We start from the raw sequence: 16,558 nt of genomic DNA, 5'->3' as shown, positions 1-16,558 counted from the left end.
CCCTACATCACCCCGAGTGACTCTGGAACTCAACTTTGTATGTACAGGTTGGGCTGCAGCGTGCGTCCCGCTTGTACGTGCTGCTGTGGCGTGGCTTCCTGACGATGTAACATGATATATCAATGTTGCATTGGTGCTCCTGGACTATCATGCTATGCTATTTGAATTATGCACTGTATTTTGGTTTACATAAAATGCTAATAAAATAGATTTGACAAACAAAAAAACAAAGAACAGTGACTCCCTAACAGAGCTTACAAAGAAATAATACAAATACAACAAAATCTTGAGCGAGAAAGCCGAACTGTGGGTGAACAAATACAAGGCAATTAACCTTTGCAAGGCGAACAAAGCAGGAAAGCTACTAGCCTCTTACCTGAAACACAAGCAAAGACAGCACACTATCTCATCAATCACCGACCCACAAAACAACACACACACACAAGACACAAGGAAATCCTAAGAACATTCAGAGAGTTCTATCAAGAACTCTACAGAAAAGACCAATCCCTAGACCAGGTAGGCTGTGCAGGATACTTGGACATCTTATACCTCCTAAAGATAATAATTGAAGAAGCACAGACACTGGGACAGGAAATAAGCTCAGCAGAAATTGAGATGGCGGATAAGTCTCACAAAGACAATAAGGCACCGGGGCCAGATGGATACACGGCCACTTTCTATAACACGTTCCTAACACACCTGCACCCAGCCATGAAAAAAGTGTTCAAACACTGCGAGGGAGAGGGAGTGGTTTCCCAAACCATGGCAGAGGCAAACATAATAGTTATCCCGAAGGAAGGCAAAGACGCACAGCTGCCCCAAACCTACAGGTCAATCTCACTAATCAATGTAGATTGCAAGGTTTACGCCAAAATCCTGGCCTCAAGACTGAACACGATACTCCCCATGCGGGTCTTTAGAAATCCAACTCACAGGTAGGATTTCTAAAGACCCGCATGTCACATGATAACACCAGACTCCTGTGCCACATACTGGAACACGCCTCCAAGATTGGCGAATCAGTGGTGACTATCACACTAGATGCCGAGAAAGCATTTGACAGGGTATCCTGGCAAATCCTAGAACAATGCATGTGGACATACAATTTGGGTGAATCGTATACATGGAAAGTAATGGCACAGTACCAAAACCCCAGAGCTTGAATAGTAATTAATGGGGCGGTCTCTGAACCCTTTACCCTACAACGTGGGACAAGACAGGGATGCCCCTTGTCTTCCTCGTTGTTTCTGCTGGCCTTGGAACCTCTGATCAGGGATTTCGGAGCCAATGAGGAGGTGAGGGGGATCACCATCAATGAGGTCACAGTCAAACCAGCCGTGTACGCTGACAAAATTCTCATTGTTACAGAGAGACACCCAAATCCTCCATCACGGCCCTCATGGAGACCATAGGAAAGTATTCAAGCCACTCAGGTTACAAGCTAAACAAAGATAAGTCGAAATGTAAGCCACTTAACATCCACACCACTAGAGAGATACTGGGGAACTTGGGCCTAGCGTGGCAAATGGGGTTCATCAAATACCTCGGGATACATTTCGGCAAAGACCTCAAAAGCACACTCGACCAAAATGAAAAACTACTGTTAGAAAAGACAAAGACGCTGTTGGAGGCCTGGTCGCTCAGATTTATAACATGGTGGAGGAGAATAGAAACAGTAAAGATGATGATCACTCCAATGGTCAACTACCTGTCGGGTATGCTCCCTCTTATACTCACTGATGAGTTCCACCGCAACATTGACAAGATGATAAATAAATTCCTATGGAGGGATAAAAAAGCGAGAATAAGCCTTAAAAAATTAAGACTAGACTAGAAACTGGGAGGACTAAATGTTACAGACTTCAAAACATTCCAAACTGGCTTTCTAGCAAAACAGGGGGCCTACTGGGTCCTACCTAGCCAAGAGTATATGCCGGTCTGGCTTACAATTGAGAGAGCTGTACTAAATAACCTTGAGGCAATAGCACTTCTCACAGCCACCAAACAGACACAGGCCTCAAACCGAATACTCAAAAACACAAAAAATGCCCTGCTTAAAATAGACCCAAAAATGGAGCACAGCGTAAAAAACTCAATGTGGGAAACACTGTGGGCAAACACAAACATTAAGTACAGGGGAAACCTCTCTCCATAGATACATGGAAAAGACTAGGAATCTCCTACCCAGCTCAGCTGGAAGAGGGGGGAAGCCCCTCCACCTTCACCATGCTAAACACAAAGCATAATCTACCAGACATAGAAGTGTACAATTTCCTAAAAATCAGAACAGCCCAGACTAAAGCGAAACTCACAAAGCACGAGCCCTCAATGATCCAATACATGACGAATCTCAACAGAATAGGCCACCAGGTATCACACCTCTACAGACTACTACAACCCAGCTCCACCAAATTTAACGGCAAAACAATCACTTGCTGGGAGAAACAACTCTGTTCCACACTCAGCGAGAAAGAATTCCATCTCCTCTGGGCCTCCCCCATGCAAAACAAAATCTCCACGGTTTTAGCACAGACAAAATTCTGGCTCCTACTTAAAACTTACTGGACCCCGGCACGCCTGGCGACTCTGGGCCTGAGGGAAAATGACCAGTGCTGGAATTGCAACAAGGAAACAGGGGACCTGGCACACCTTATCTACTACTGTTCCAAAGTTAAAACATTTTGGGAGAGAATATTCACCTTCATGAATAAAACGTTAGGATGCACAATGAAATCAGACTACGCTACCTTTACCACCATGTTCATGACAACAGATTTAGACTCACAACAGGACAGAGACCTACTGGATCTCCTACTAACAGCGGCAGTTAGAATAGTACTCACCAAATGGTAAGACACATCCAAGGCAACTTTCAAGGGTTGGCTCAACTAGGTGACGTACCTTAGAGACGCTGACAGCACTGCCCTGCGAAACTCACCATGGAGACAACCCTATAGTGGAATGTGGGCATCCTTGGGCGAGCTCCTACACCCCTACGAACCACTATGAATAGTACTAACAAAATGAAACAAATGGCTTTAAATCACAACCCAACAGGATCAAAACACTAACAACAAGAAAGCAAACTTCTGGTATACTATCTCTTCTTCTCTCTACCTTAATTCCTATCCTTTCCCCTTTCACTCATTCCTATCCTCTTAGTGGGACAGTGGATAGGGGACAGCCAAGCATATATAATGTGAAACTGTACTACCAATAACACAGCTAGTTTGTGCTGCACCCTGTAACGACAAAGTGTTGATGATTATATGTTGTAAAAAAACAATAAAAATTATGTTGAAAAAAAAAATAATGGAAAAAAACAATGCTATAAAAAATAAGAAAACATTGTGAAGAATGGTCTAAAATAATATGAAAACATTGTAAAGTATGAATTAAATAGTAGTATCTAATATATAAATTTATGTTTTATATGCTAATAAAACATATGTAAAAATGTGTTGAAAATATGTATATAAAAATGTCTCCCTCCACCATAAATAATTTTTTAAAAATGTTGGTCGCTAAAGGTGTGGCATTTACTATTACCACACCAATCTTAAGCAATTTGGAGGAAAGTGTTGGATACTAAAGGGGTGACATTTACTATTCCCACTCCAATCTAAACATATTTAGGGAAAGTGTTGGACACTAAAGAGGGTTACATTTGATATTACCACTCCAATCTAATATTTTGATGAAAGGTGTTGGTTCTAAAGGGGTGAAACATACAATTCCCATTCCAATCTAAACCAGTTTGGGGAAGGTGTTGGACACTATGGGCCTGAATACAAGTTTGGCAGATGGGTTACTCCATCACAAACATGACAGATATCTCATCCGCTGTATTACGAGTTCCATTACACCCAATGGACATAATGGATCTCATAATAGGGCAAATGGGATATCTGTCACGTTTGTGATGAAGTAACTCATCCGCCAAATATGTAATCAGGCCGTTAGGGGGTGACAGGTACTATTCCCATTCCAATGTAACCATAATGGGGGAAGGTGTTGGACACTAAAGGGGGGGAATTTACTATTTCCACTCCGATCAAAAGCAATTGGGAAGGTGTTGGACACTAAAGTGGTGACATATATATATATATATTATTACCATTCCAATCTGAAGTGATTAAGGGAAGGTGTTGGAAACTGAAGGGGTGACATTTACTATACCCACTATAATCTAAGACACTTTGGGAAAGGTGTTGGGTGTTAAATGGGTGAAATTTACTGTTCCACTCTAATCTATACCAGTTTGGGGAAGGTGTTAGACACTTAGAGCCTGATTAAGAGTCTGGCGGTCCATGGACCGCCAGACTCATGGTGGGGCAGTGTATGGCACAAGTGGTTGTGCTGCCTTGGGACCGCCAACACCTCCAGGGTACTGCCTTTCCCTGGCAGGTATGCGACAGTCCAGAGGCCGCAATATATGCTTGGTGGGAATACCAAGCATATTATGAATTTCTGCTTTGCAAGGGTTTTCATGAAAACCCTCTTGCAGAGGAAACAAAGGGGGCCGTACACTGCCCCCTTGTGCCTCCCGTGTGCATGCACAGAATTCCAACCGGCATGCACTTTTCAGTCCATGCCATGCAGGAACCGTTGTTGGTGTTCCCATTGGGATACCTACTTTATAGACACCAAAAAAACGCTTGCCATTGACTTAAAGAATGAAAATGCGACTACCCTGCTGCCGCACCATCAAACTCGGTACAAAAGGGGGTGGTAATGGACGGAGCATCTGAACCAATCAAACACTCACACCCAGTCAAAAGATCTGGGTTTGATCCATCACCGTTCTTTAGCCCACTCTGCCACCCCAGTTCAGACATGGCTATATGCAAATCAGTCTGACCCAGTGCCTCATGGGAACAGTCCAGCCCGAACTGCCAAGCCATGCCTTCCCTGGACCGGAAACAAGCTTCCGAGGACCGGTTTCTGGCATTCCAGCCGTCTTCAGCCCGGCTTGCTTGAATCCAGTGGCAAAGTGAGCAAGGGACTCACGTCTGAGCATACCCTGCCACACTTATGGCGGCCAAAAGCGGTACAAAAGGGGGTGGTAATGGACGGAGCATCTGAACCAATCAAACACTCACACCCTGTCAAAAGATCTGGGTTTGATCCATCACCGTTCTTTAGCCCACTCTGCCACCCCAGTTCAGACATGGCTATATGCAAATCAGTCTGACCCTGTGCCTCATGGGATCAGTCCAGCCCGAACTGCCAAGCCATGCCTTCCCTGGACTCTACGAAATCGGACCCGAATGCCTCAACACACGACTATCCTTCTACACCCCCTCCCGCCAGCAACGATCCTCCAACCAAGCCCTTGCCACTGTACCTCGCATCAACAAAACCACCATGGGAGGTAGATCCTTCTCCTACCTGGCGGCTAAAACTTGGAACTCACGTCCCACTCACCTTCGCCTTACTCAGAACCACCTAGCATTCAGAAAGCAACTCAAAACGTGGATATTTGACAAGTAATTCCCCACCCTTCTTCAAGCGCCTTGAGACCCTCCGGGTATGTAGCGCGCTATACAAATTTTTTGACTTGACTTGACTTGAAACAAGCTTCCGAGGACCGGTTTCTGGCATTCCAGCCGTCTTCAGCCTGGCTTGCTTGAATCCAGTGGCAAAGTGAGCAAGGGACTCACGTCTGAGCATACCCTGCCACACCTATGGCGGCCAAAAGCGGTACAAAAGGGGGTGGTAATGGACGGAGCATCTAAACCAATCAAACACTCACACCCAGTCACAAGATCTGAGTTTGATTCATCACCGTTCTTTAGCCCACTCTGCCACCCCAGTTCAGACATGGCTATATGCAAATCAGTCTGACCCTGTGCCTCATGGGTACAGTCCAGCCCGAACTGCCAAGCCATGCCTTCCCTGGACCGGAAACAAGCTTCCGAGGACCGGTTTCCGGCATTCCAGCCTTCTTCAGCCCGGCTTGCTTGAATCCAGTGGCAAAGTGAGCAAGGGACTCACGTCTGAGCATACCCTGCCATACTTATGGCGGCCAAAAGCGGTACAAAAGGGGGTGGTAATGAACGGATCATCTGAACCAATCAAACACTCACACCCAGTCAAAAGATCTGGGTTTGATTCATCACCGTTCTTTAGCCCACTCTGCCACCCCAGTTCAGACATGGCTATATGCAAATCAGTCTGACCCTGTGCCTCATGGGAACAGTCAAGCCCTAACTGCCAAGCCATGCCTTCCCTGGACCGGAAACAAGCTTCCGAGGACCGGTTTCTGGCATTCCAGCTGTCTTCAGCCCGGCTTGCTTGAATCCAGTGGCAAAGTGAGCAAGGGACTCACGTCTGAGCATACCCTGCCACACTTATGGCGGCCAAAAGCGGTACAAAAGGGGGTGGTAATGGACGGAGCATCTGAACCAATCAAACACTCACACCCAGTCAAAAGATCTGTGTTTGATCCATCACCGTTCTTTAGCCCACTCTGCCACCCCAGTTCAGACATGGCTATATGCAAATCAGTCTGACCATGTGCCTCATGGGAACAGTCCAGCCCAAACTGCCAATCCATGCCTTCCTTGGACCTGAAACAAGCTTCAAAGGACCGGTTTCTGGCATTCCAGCCGTCTTCAGCCTGCCTTGCTTGAATCCAGTGGCAAAGTGAGCAAGGGACTCATGTCTGAGCATACCCTGCCACACTTATGGTGGCCAAAAGCGGTACAAAAGGGGGTGGTAATGAACGGAGCATCTGAACCAATCAAACACTCACACCCAGTCAAAAGATCTGGGTTTGATCCATCACCGTTCTTTAGCCCACTCTGCCACCCCAGTTCAGACATGGCTATATGCAAATCAGTCTGACCCTGTGCCTCATGGGAACAGTCCAGCCCGATACTGCCAAGCCATGCCTTCCCTGGACCGGAAACAAGCTTCCGAGGACCGGTTTCTGGCATTCCAGCCGTCTTCAGCCTGGCTTGCTTGAATCCAGTGGCAAAGTGAGCAAGGGACTCACGTCTGATCATACCCTGCCACACCTATGGCGGCCAAAAGCGGTACAAAAGGGGGTGGTAATGGACGGAGCATCTAAACCAATCAAACACTCACACACAGTCAAAAGATCTGAGTTTGATTCATCACCGTTCTTTAGCCCACTCTGCCACCCCATTTCAGACATGGCTATATGCAAATCAGTCTGACCCTGTGCCTCATGGGAACAGTCCAGCCCGAACTGCCAAGCCATGTCTTCCCTGGACCGGAAACAAGCTTCCGAGGACCGGTTTCTGGCATTCCAGCCGTCTTCAGCCCGGCTTGATTGAATCCAGTGGCAAAGTGAGCAAGGGACTCACGTCTGAGCATACCCTGCCACACTTATTGCGGCCAAAAGCGGTACAAAAGGGGGTGGTAATGGACGGAGCATCTGAACCAATCAAACACTCACACCCAGTCAAAAGATCTGGGTTTGATTCATCACCGTTCTTTAGCCCACTCTGCCACCCCAGTTCAGACATGGCTATATGCAAATCAGTCTGACCCTGTGCCTCATGGGAACAGTCAAGCCCTAACTGCCAAGCCATGCCTTCCATGGACCGGAAACAAGCTTCGGAGGACCGGCTTCTGGCATTCCAGCCGTCTTCAGCCCGGCTTGCTTGAATCCAGTGGCAAAGTGAGCAAGGGACTCACGTCTGAGCATACCCTGCCACACTTATGGCGCCCAAAAGCGGTACAAAAGGGGGTGGTAATGGACGGAGCATCTGAACCAATCAAACACTCACACCCTGTCAAAAGATCTGGGTTTGATCCATCACCGTTCTTTAGCCCACTCTGCCACCCCAGTTCAGACATGGCTATATGCAAATCAGTCTGATCCTGTGCCTCATGGGATCAGTCCAGCCCGAACTGCCAAGCCATGCCTTCCCTGGACCGGAAACATGCTTCCGAGGACCGGTTTCTGGCATTCCAGCCGTCTTCAGCCTGGCTTGCTTGAATCCAGTGGCAAAGTGAGCAAGGGACTCACGTCTGAGCATACCCTGCCACACCTATGGCGGCCAAAAGCGGTACAAAAGGGGGTGGTAATGGACGGAGCATCTAAACCAATCAAACACTCACACCCAGTCAAAAGATCTGAGTTTGATTCATCACCGTTCTTCAGCCCACTCTGCCACCCCAGTTCAGACATGGCTATATGCAAATCAGTCTGACCCTGTGCCTCATGGGTACAGTCCAGCCCGAACTGCCAAGCCATGCCTTCCCTGGACCGGAAACAAGCTTCCGAGGACCGGTTTCCGGCATTCCAGCCGTCTTCAGCCCGGCTTGCTTGAATCCAGTGGCAAAGTGAGCAAGGGACTCACGTCTGAGCATACCCTGCCACACTTATGGCAGCCAAAACCGGTACAAAAGGGGGTGGTAATGGACGGAGCATCTGAACCAATCAAACACTCACACCCAGTCAAAAGATCTGGGTTTGATCCATCACCGTTCTTTAGCCCACTCTGCCACCCCAGTTCAGACATGGCTATATGCAAATCAGTCTGACCCTCTGCCGCATGGGAACAGTCCAGCCCGAACTGCCAAGCCATGCCTTTCTTCGACCGGAAACAAGCTTCCGAGGACCTGTTTCTGGCATTCCAGCCGTCTTCAGCCCGGCTTGCTTGAATCCAGTGGCAAAGTGAGCAAGGGACACACGTCTGAGCATACCCTGCCACACTTATGGCGGCCAAAAGCCGTACAAAAGGGGGTGGTAATGGACATTGGGCCCTTAATGGGTAAAATTTAATGTTCCCACTCCAATCCAACCATATCAAGGGAAGGCGTTGGACACTAAAGTGGTGATATTTACTATTCCACTCCAATGTAAATCAGTTTGGGGAAAGTTTTGGCAACTAAAGAGATGACGTTTACTATTCTCACTCCAATCTAAATCAATTAGGCAAAGGTACTGTACACCAAACGGGGTGACATATACTATTTCTACTCTCATCTAACCACTTTGGGGGAAGGTGTTGGATACTAAAGGGATGAAATGTACTTTTCACACTCCAATCTAAACCAATTTGGATAAGGCATTAGACACTAAACTGATTAAATTTACTCCTCCCACTGCAATCTTAACCAATTTGTGGAAGGTTTTTGGCACTAAAGGGGTAACATTTATTATTCCCACTTCAATCTACCCATATTGGGGCAAGGTGTTGGACACTAAAGGGGTGAAATGTACTATTCCCATGCTAAACTAAACTAATTTGGGGAAGGTGTTGGACACTTAAGGGGAGACATTATCCATTCCCACTCCAAACTAAGGCTATTTGAAGAAGACGCTGAACCCTAAATAGATTAAATTTACAATATCGACTTCAAAATAGAACAGTTTACAATTTAAACATTTTACAAACACAATCAATACTCCAAATTCACAGATTTAAAAAAAAAAGAAATTACCTAAATATTATGTAAAGCATCTAAACTACACACCTTTATGTACACAATTAAAAAGTTAAATATTAAATTAATAATGTGATAACCTTTTAATTATTATATTATCGCAAAATAAAATCATAGTACAAAATTAACAATCATACCTTAAAAAATATTTTAAAACATGTAATATTTGTAAAAATAGAAAACGTATTAAAAAATTAATTAAGAAAAGATTCAATCTAAAATATAATATATCTTTTTTAAAGTTTGCATTTTAACAAATATGTTCTGAATATTTTATTTTACAAAAAATATTATTATACATTTTTAAATTCTGTAATCATTTTTTCAAAAAAGATTTAATGCCATTAATAAATATATTCATTCACATCAAATGAAAGCATATTAAAACTAGTAATATCACAATGTTTTAATTGATAATTTGCATGTCTTTAAATCATTTCCTTAAAATATATAATAACATTTAAAACATCTAATTTTTTTTAAATCTCACCACCATTATCCTCTAAAATTCCTACATCCTGCTGCTAAAAATATGTATTCAACAATTAATTATATACATTAACCTTAAAAACTATATTTTTACTTTCAATATTCCTGTTGGCAATAGTTTTGATATTGCAATATTCTTGACACAATATTGTTGCAACACAGATTTTGTACATGTCATTTTTCCCAATTACCAGTTATTCCACTCAAATGACGCCATGTTTGAAAGTGACTACCCTTTGGCCAAAACACTAGGTGCACACTTGTATGGTTATTAGACAGGTGATTTGTGGTTTATTCTAGACACAGGTAAAAACATTATTAAGAAAGAGCAGCAGACCATGTATTTAAAAACAGTTCAGGGAAGGATGATGATGTGACCAAATATTTTAAGAAATCAAATAATACACACCATACACGGAAATTATATATAGTCACCGAAATGGTCCATTGCATTACAAATAACTGTCCGCCTTCAGCAACATTTCTCTATATGTTCACACAATGTAATCCTCGGGGGGAGCAGAACGAAGCAGTCTCCCCCCGCGGATTTTCGCCCGGTGAGACAGACCCGGAGCGATGACGCGTTAGGCAGGGCAGCGCGCGCGAGGCAGTGCGTAGGCGTTAGTCAGGAAGCGCCATTTTAGGCTCCGTAGGTGAGGCAGGAGCGTTTTTCGGCGAGGCGGGCCATTCCTGCTTGAATTGCAGGCATTTCAGTGACAAATTCTGGGCGGCCATGATTACTCAGGAGGCACTGCAGGAGGCGCTCCGCGTCATAGCGGCAGCCGGCAGGAGTGACCTTTTGGCGGCAGGCACCGGCGACGCAGCTGACTCCCCTTCACCTCACAGACCTCCGAGGAGACAGGCGGCGAACGGAGTCAAGAGAGCCATTGACGCTTGCAGGCAGACGTCAGCCACGAGAAAAGGTCCGAGGAGAGCGCGGTCAGCCAGAGGGGTACAGGCACAGGCAGCGGGGAACGTCCGGCAAGCAGGTCTGTGGAGGGGTCAGTCTTCCCGCTCCTTATCCCCTGCATTGCTACGAGGGACTGGCTGTGTGGTCAGGCTGCCGGGTGAGTTGGCTACTCCCCCATTTGGGAGGGAGGCTTTTGAGGTGGGTGGGCTTGACTCAGGCACCCAGCGAGTGGGGGCGGGCAGGGGCAGACAGGCCAGAGCAGCTACAGTCAGGCCGCCCCGCCCCAGGCCAGTGCCAGTATTTACAGGGCCACAATGTTTTGAGGGCCGCAAAGCAACAGTTGGCCCCATTTGCACCCCCCCCTCCCTGCCTTAGTTACACAGCCTCCCCAGCCCCAGCCGCTAGTGGATTACTCGAGTGGCAGCGATGAGGAGGCTGCGGGGGGCGCCTGCACAATTATGAATGCACCACGCGCCCCGGCCAGGCCCAGGGAACAGGACTTTGAGGATGCAGAAGATGTTTTTGGACTTTCAGACCCCCCCCTGAGGACCTTTCTGAGTTTTTTACACCAGAGCAGGTAGGCTTCCTGCCACAGGAAGATGGGGAGGTTTCTCAGCTTAGAGAGGCGGTTTTGGCAGAGCAAGGCCAAGACGATTTTATACAATACATGTACGATAATGGGCTGGAGCACACCAGATTCAACAGAGAATATATTTTTCCAGAGGCGCGTCAGGCACCATTAGTTTTTGCGCCAGATGAGACAGAGTTGGGCCGCAGTTTATCAGGACAGTGGGTGTGGGTAGAGCATGCCTCCACTGCTGAAGCACAGCGGAAACATAGGGAAGTAAGGAAGCCCAACAGCAAGGTACTTCTAGTAGACGGGGCAGATAAGGTGTCAGGTGGCTCTGGAGCGGAGCAATGTCAGACCACGAATACGGCAGGTAGCAGGAGAGCGAAAGGTAGGGAATTTGCGAAGGACAGAGCGGCCACTGACCAAGGTGGTTTTAATGTGGAATTTATGGCGGATCCACAACAGGCGGACAGGTTTTTGGAGCGAGAGCCTGTTTTTAATTGGGACACTTATGATGGGGGTGTAGGAGATGGTGAGCGTCCGGGAGGACGCAGCCAAATCTTCGCTCCACAAGGCACAAGGGAGAGGATAGCGACATTTCCACAGCACTTAGAGGAGCGAAATGTTAGTAAACAACTGAGAAGTTTGCAAAAGGGACAATCAGCTACAGCAGTGGGCTCTGGGAGGGGGGCTGGGACAACAAGCTCTGTTCAATCGTTACAGGTTCAAGATGAAGATGGGGACTCTGGAGTACAGAAGGAGAATCTCGAGCGGATCTCTAAAGAAGAACTGAGACGACGCGAGGAACAGCTTCCCAAGGGTAAGCCACGTTGGTGGGGGGCATGGGATGTCTCTTCACAGGTTAGGGGCGAAAAGGCTCAGGACAAGGTACCTCAAGTACACAGTAAAGCGGCGCCCGCACAGGCAAGTGGACAGGTTGGTAAGTCAGCCCACAACATTAGTCAAGAACACACGGAAGATAGTTCACCTGTGCCAGGTAGGCTGCCATATATGGGTGTGTCAATGCCGCTAGGTACTCACCTGTCTCACAAGACAAAACAAAAGATATGGCAACATGACTACGTAGATGTTTTCCGTTTGCTACACAGAGATGTCCAATCTAGAGAAGGGTCCAAGGAGGAAGAATTAGAATTGGCAAGACGTCCCAGGGTGCCGAGAAATATAGACAATTGGTCGTCGGCATTTTTAATTTTCTCCAGCATTTAAAGGGCACTCTTTAAGTACATGGATGTGGTACGCAAGGCCCACATGCATTTTGGTGGTTTTTCCTGGCTAAATTATGACGAGGAGTTCAGGGCCAGGATGAGCATGAACCCTTCAAAACCTTGGGGTGATATAGACACAGAATTATGGTTGCAATGGATGTCATCCTCTCAGCTTACAGAAACCACCCACACAGCTAGTGGTTTGCCGGTGGCGTACCGGCCCTTTCCAGGGCGCGCCGCCCAGGGAGGGGCGGGGACTGTCACAAGGGGGCATACAAGCGGATTGGGCTCCTGCTGGAACTACAACAGGGGGTATTGTAACCGGCCATATTGTAGATTCAAACACGAATGTTCCCAGTGCGGAGGCAGACATATGCTATTTCAATGCCTTACGCCTGCATCAGACACATCCGAGCATACCCCACAACCACAAATCCAGGCAGCTAGGGGCAGGGGAGCTCCACTCCCTCCTATACCAAAAGGCTTTTACCCCAATTAAATGGGAATTGCTCATCCCTTGGCTGGATAGGTACCCGAACAGCGAGGCGGCTGCCAAACTTTATTGGGGGTTTAAGGAGGGATTTCGAATTGGTTACCAGGGCCCCAGATACAGGCGTTGGGCGGAGAATTTGAGGTCTGCTAGAGATTTCCCGGAGGTGGTGGGCAGGAAACTGGGTGAGGAAGTTGGCTTAGGCAGAGTAGCTGGGCATTTTGAGGAGATGCCGTTTGTTCATTTCATGGTGTCGCCGCTAGGGGTAATCCCCAAAAAAGCGGCGGGCGAATTCTGCATGATTCAGCACCTTTCGTGGCCGGAGGGTAGTTCTATTAATGACTTTATTGCTGACGAGGACTCAGCAGTCTCGTACACTACAGTGGACGAGGCTCTAAAAATGGTACGAAGTTTAGGAGATCAGGCCGAGCTCGCAAAATGCGACATTCAATCTGCTTTTCGATTAATACCGATACACCCCATAGATTTTGAGCTTTTGGGCATGCAGCTGAATGGTTATTTTTATTTTGACAAGGTTTTACCTATGGGATGTGCAGTTTCCTGTGCCCTTTTTGAATTGTTTAGTTCATTTCTACAGTGGGTTTTTCAGCAAGAGTGTAGGGTAGGCAAGGTTTGCCATTACCTTGATGACTTTTTATTTATGGGACTGGCGAAGTCCGGACATTGTGAGAGGGCGTTACAAGTTTTTCAGAATATGGCAGAAGCATTTGGGGTGCCTTTGGCACGAGACAAAACAGAGGGGCCCAGCACTCAGATTACTTTTCTTGGAATAGAGATCAATACAGTGGAAATGGTGGCTCGACTTTCTAAGAAGAAGTTAGAGGAAATTAGGTCATGTATTCAAGAGGCCCTTCAGGTAGACAAATTACAACTTAGGCAAGTCCAAAGACTATTAGGATACCTGAACTTTGCGTGCAGAGTAGTGAGGGCAGGAAGAACTTTCTGCAGGTTGTTGGGCATGGCCATGTCAGGAGCAACTCTGCCACACCATAGAATCAGGCTCACAAAAAACATAAAGGAGGATTTAAGGATTTGGTTGTTATTTTTAGTGGATTTCAATGGAGTGCCACTGTTGTTCATCGAAGAAAGTATGAAATGGCAGGTGCAAATGTACTCAGATGCGTCAGGTTTACATGGATTTGGCATTTTTTGGGATGGGCGCTGGTGCGCTGAGCGGTGGCCAGAAGAATGGATTTCCCAAGGTCGCAGTATAGCGTTTTTGGAGCTTTTTCCCCTTTTAGTTGCGTTGCAGGTATGGGGCCAAGAGCTTAGCAACAGAACGATCCTTTTTCATGTAGACAACTTGTCAGTTGTTCACTTAATAAACAGGCAGAAAGCCAAGGACAGGAGGGTGCTAGGCCTTTTGAGGGCTTTCATGCTGTAAAGTCTGCGTCTGAACATTGTTTTTCGCGCAGCACACATTGCAGGTATCAATAACTCAATTGCTGATGCGCTCTCTCGTTCCCAGTGGGACAGATTTCGCGAGCTGGCCCCGGGAGCAGCAGTCAAGAAATCATCGGTGCCTATCAGCATCTGGGCTCTAGGGGACTGAGGATACTGCGGCTGGTGGAGAACTCAATAGCGTCATCCACACAACGAAGTTATATGCTGGCATGGCATGAATTTCTAAGTTATGTTGACACTTATAACTTTGTGCAAAGAGAAGAGATGTATATCCCCCTCATACTTGATTTTGTTTTAAATTTAATTGACAGGGGTTTGTCGCATAACACCATAGCGGGTAAGCTAGCGGGGATTTCCTTCTACGGACAATTGTATTGGGGCCGGGATCCAAATAACCATATATTGGTGAAGAGAGTTTTGAAGGGATTGCAGAGGGTGAAGGCGTCAAGCTCACACACAAGAGCGCCAATAACATTTGATTTGCTCCAACGTATGTTGGGGTATTTACACAAATCTTGTTACAACGCTCATGAAATTAGGCTTTTTAGATTGGTAATGATATGGCTCTTTTTTGGAGCTTTTAGAGTTTCTGAACTTTTAGGTTTAAAGAATGATTGCGGCTTATGCGGCAGGGATGTGTGCTTGGAAGGTGACACTTTGAAAATATGGTTAGGCAAATCAAAAACAGATCAATTGGGGCAAGGGGTGTGGATACACCTAAATGTGACTCACATACAAGGTTGTTGCCCAGTACAAGAGTGGAGGGATTTTCAGTTTTTTACAGGTGTTCTGGGTGGGCCAATCTTTGTGCACGAGGCAGGCGGTAAGCTTTCGAGTCACCAGCTGCTGGTTGTCATGAGAAGAACACTTTTATTGTTAGGCTTCAATCCAATGAATTATGCAACACATTCCTTTCGTATAGGAGCAGCGTCTGAAGCAGCCTGTTTGGGTTTGGGTTGGAATGCGATCAAAAGGATAGGAAGGTGGAGTTCTAACTGCTGTGCACGCTATGTAAAAAAAAAAAAAATAAAAAAAAAAAAACAGCACATATGCTGTAGAAGAAGCATGGACAGTAGTCCAAATTAGAAGTTGTTAAGCATAAAGTTGTATGTTGAGTTTTTCTTATTGGGTCTGTTTTCTTTCATCTAGGAGACATTCGGGGTTTGAATCCGGCCAAAAAACAAATCTGGATCGTGGGACACTCATTTGTGAAGTGGGCAGCGATCTTTGCGGATCATCAAATCTATGGAAGGAACCTTGGTATCCCCCGCGCTGGACATGAACTTTACTGGTGCGGTAAAGGGGGTATGCGCTGGGAGAACTTGTTTCCTCTATTGGCTAAGATAAGGTATGACAGAGGTGGTCCTGATATGCTCATTCTCCATCTAGGGGAAAATGACCTAGTGGCTTTATCGGGGCTAAGCATAATCAAAGCCATGCAATTAGATTTAGCTGTGGTTTCTAACAACTGGCTAGGGACCAGTCTAGTATGGACTGAATTTGTGTTTAGGCAGCAATGGAAAAATGCAAGGAGTCAGGCTGCCATGGAAATAGCCAGAAAAAGGGTAAACAGGGCTATGAAGATCTTCTGTGTGGGTTTAGGGATCCAGACAATTGCACATGACAGCATCACTGGAAAGGACGGCCATCTGTTTAGGGAAGACGGTGTCCACTTAACGCAGTTGGGGATGGCGTATTACATACTGGAGATCAGAGACATGCTATCAAAATGTTTGAAAGTTGATCTGTGGGTGTCTGCTAGAAGGGAGGAGTAAAAAAAAAAAGAGCAAGGGCAAAGCAAACTGACATGGGTAACAACATACTATGATAAGAATGGTTTGGGTTGTTTGGTGGGGTCAGGAAAAATCCAAGGTTTTTCCTGTGTGGCGGAATAGGGGGAGGTCAAGATTTAGAGCGGACTTGACCGTCCTTCAGGAGAGAGGGTGGTGGGAGGTACAAGATGGGGGAAAAAGAAAGAAAGAGGGAAAGTGAAAAGATTTTGGAACATGGTGGTGATT

The 16,558-nt window shown here is 46.4% G+C and overlaps 1 protein-coding gene across 1 annotated transcript; it reads left to right on the top strand.

The window, feature by feature from the left end:
* The first annotated feature begins 11,495 nt into the window (after positions 1–11,495).
* On the top strand, positions 11,496–16,315 carry LOC147698605 (uncharacterized). The gene is made up of 2 exons (XM_086933467.1): positions 11,496–12,219; positions 15,690–16,315. The coding sequence occupies exons 1-2, from the start codon at positions 11,496–11,498 to the stop codon at positions 16,313–16,315; spliced, it is 1,350 nt and encodes a 449-aa protein (XP_086789593.1).
* Positions 16,316–16,558: the final 243 nt, after the last annotated feature.

The sequence above is a fragment of the Lissotriton vulgaris genome, chromosome 8 (assembly GCF_964263255.1).
Source record: "Lissotriton vulgaris chromosome 8, aLisVul1.2, whole genome shotgun sequence".
NCBI classification, from domain to species: Eukaryota; Metazoa; Chordata; class Amphibia; order Caudata; family Salamandridae; genus Lissotriton; species Lissotriton vulgaris.
This window is presented reverse-complemented; position numbering and strand designations above follow the sequence as displayed.

Excerpts from the sequence above, each read along its gene's own strand:
- LOC147698605 (XM_086933467.1), top strand. The coding sequence starts at position 11,496 with ATGTACGATAATGGGCTGGAGCACACCAGATTCAACAGAGAATATATT. Across the intron at positions 12,220-15,689 it reads CGAGGAACAGCTTCCCAAGG|GAGACATTCGGGGTTTGAAT; the intron begins GTAAGCCACGTT and ends TCTTTCATCTAG.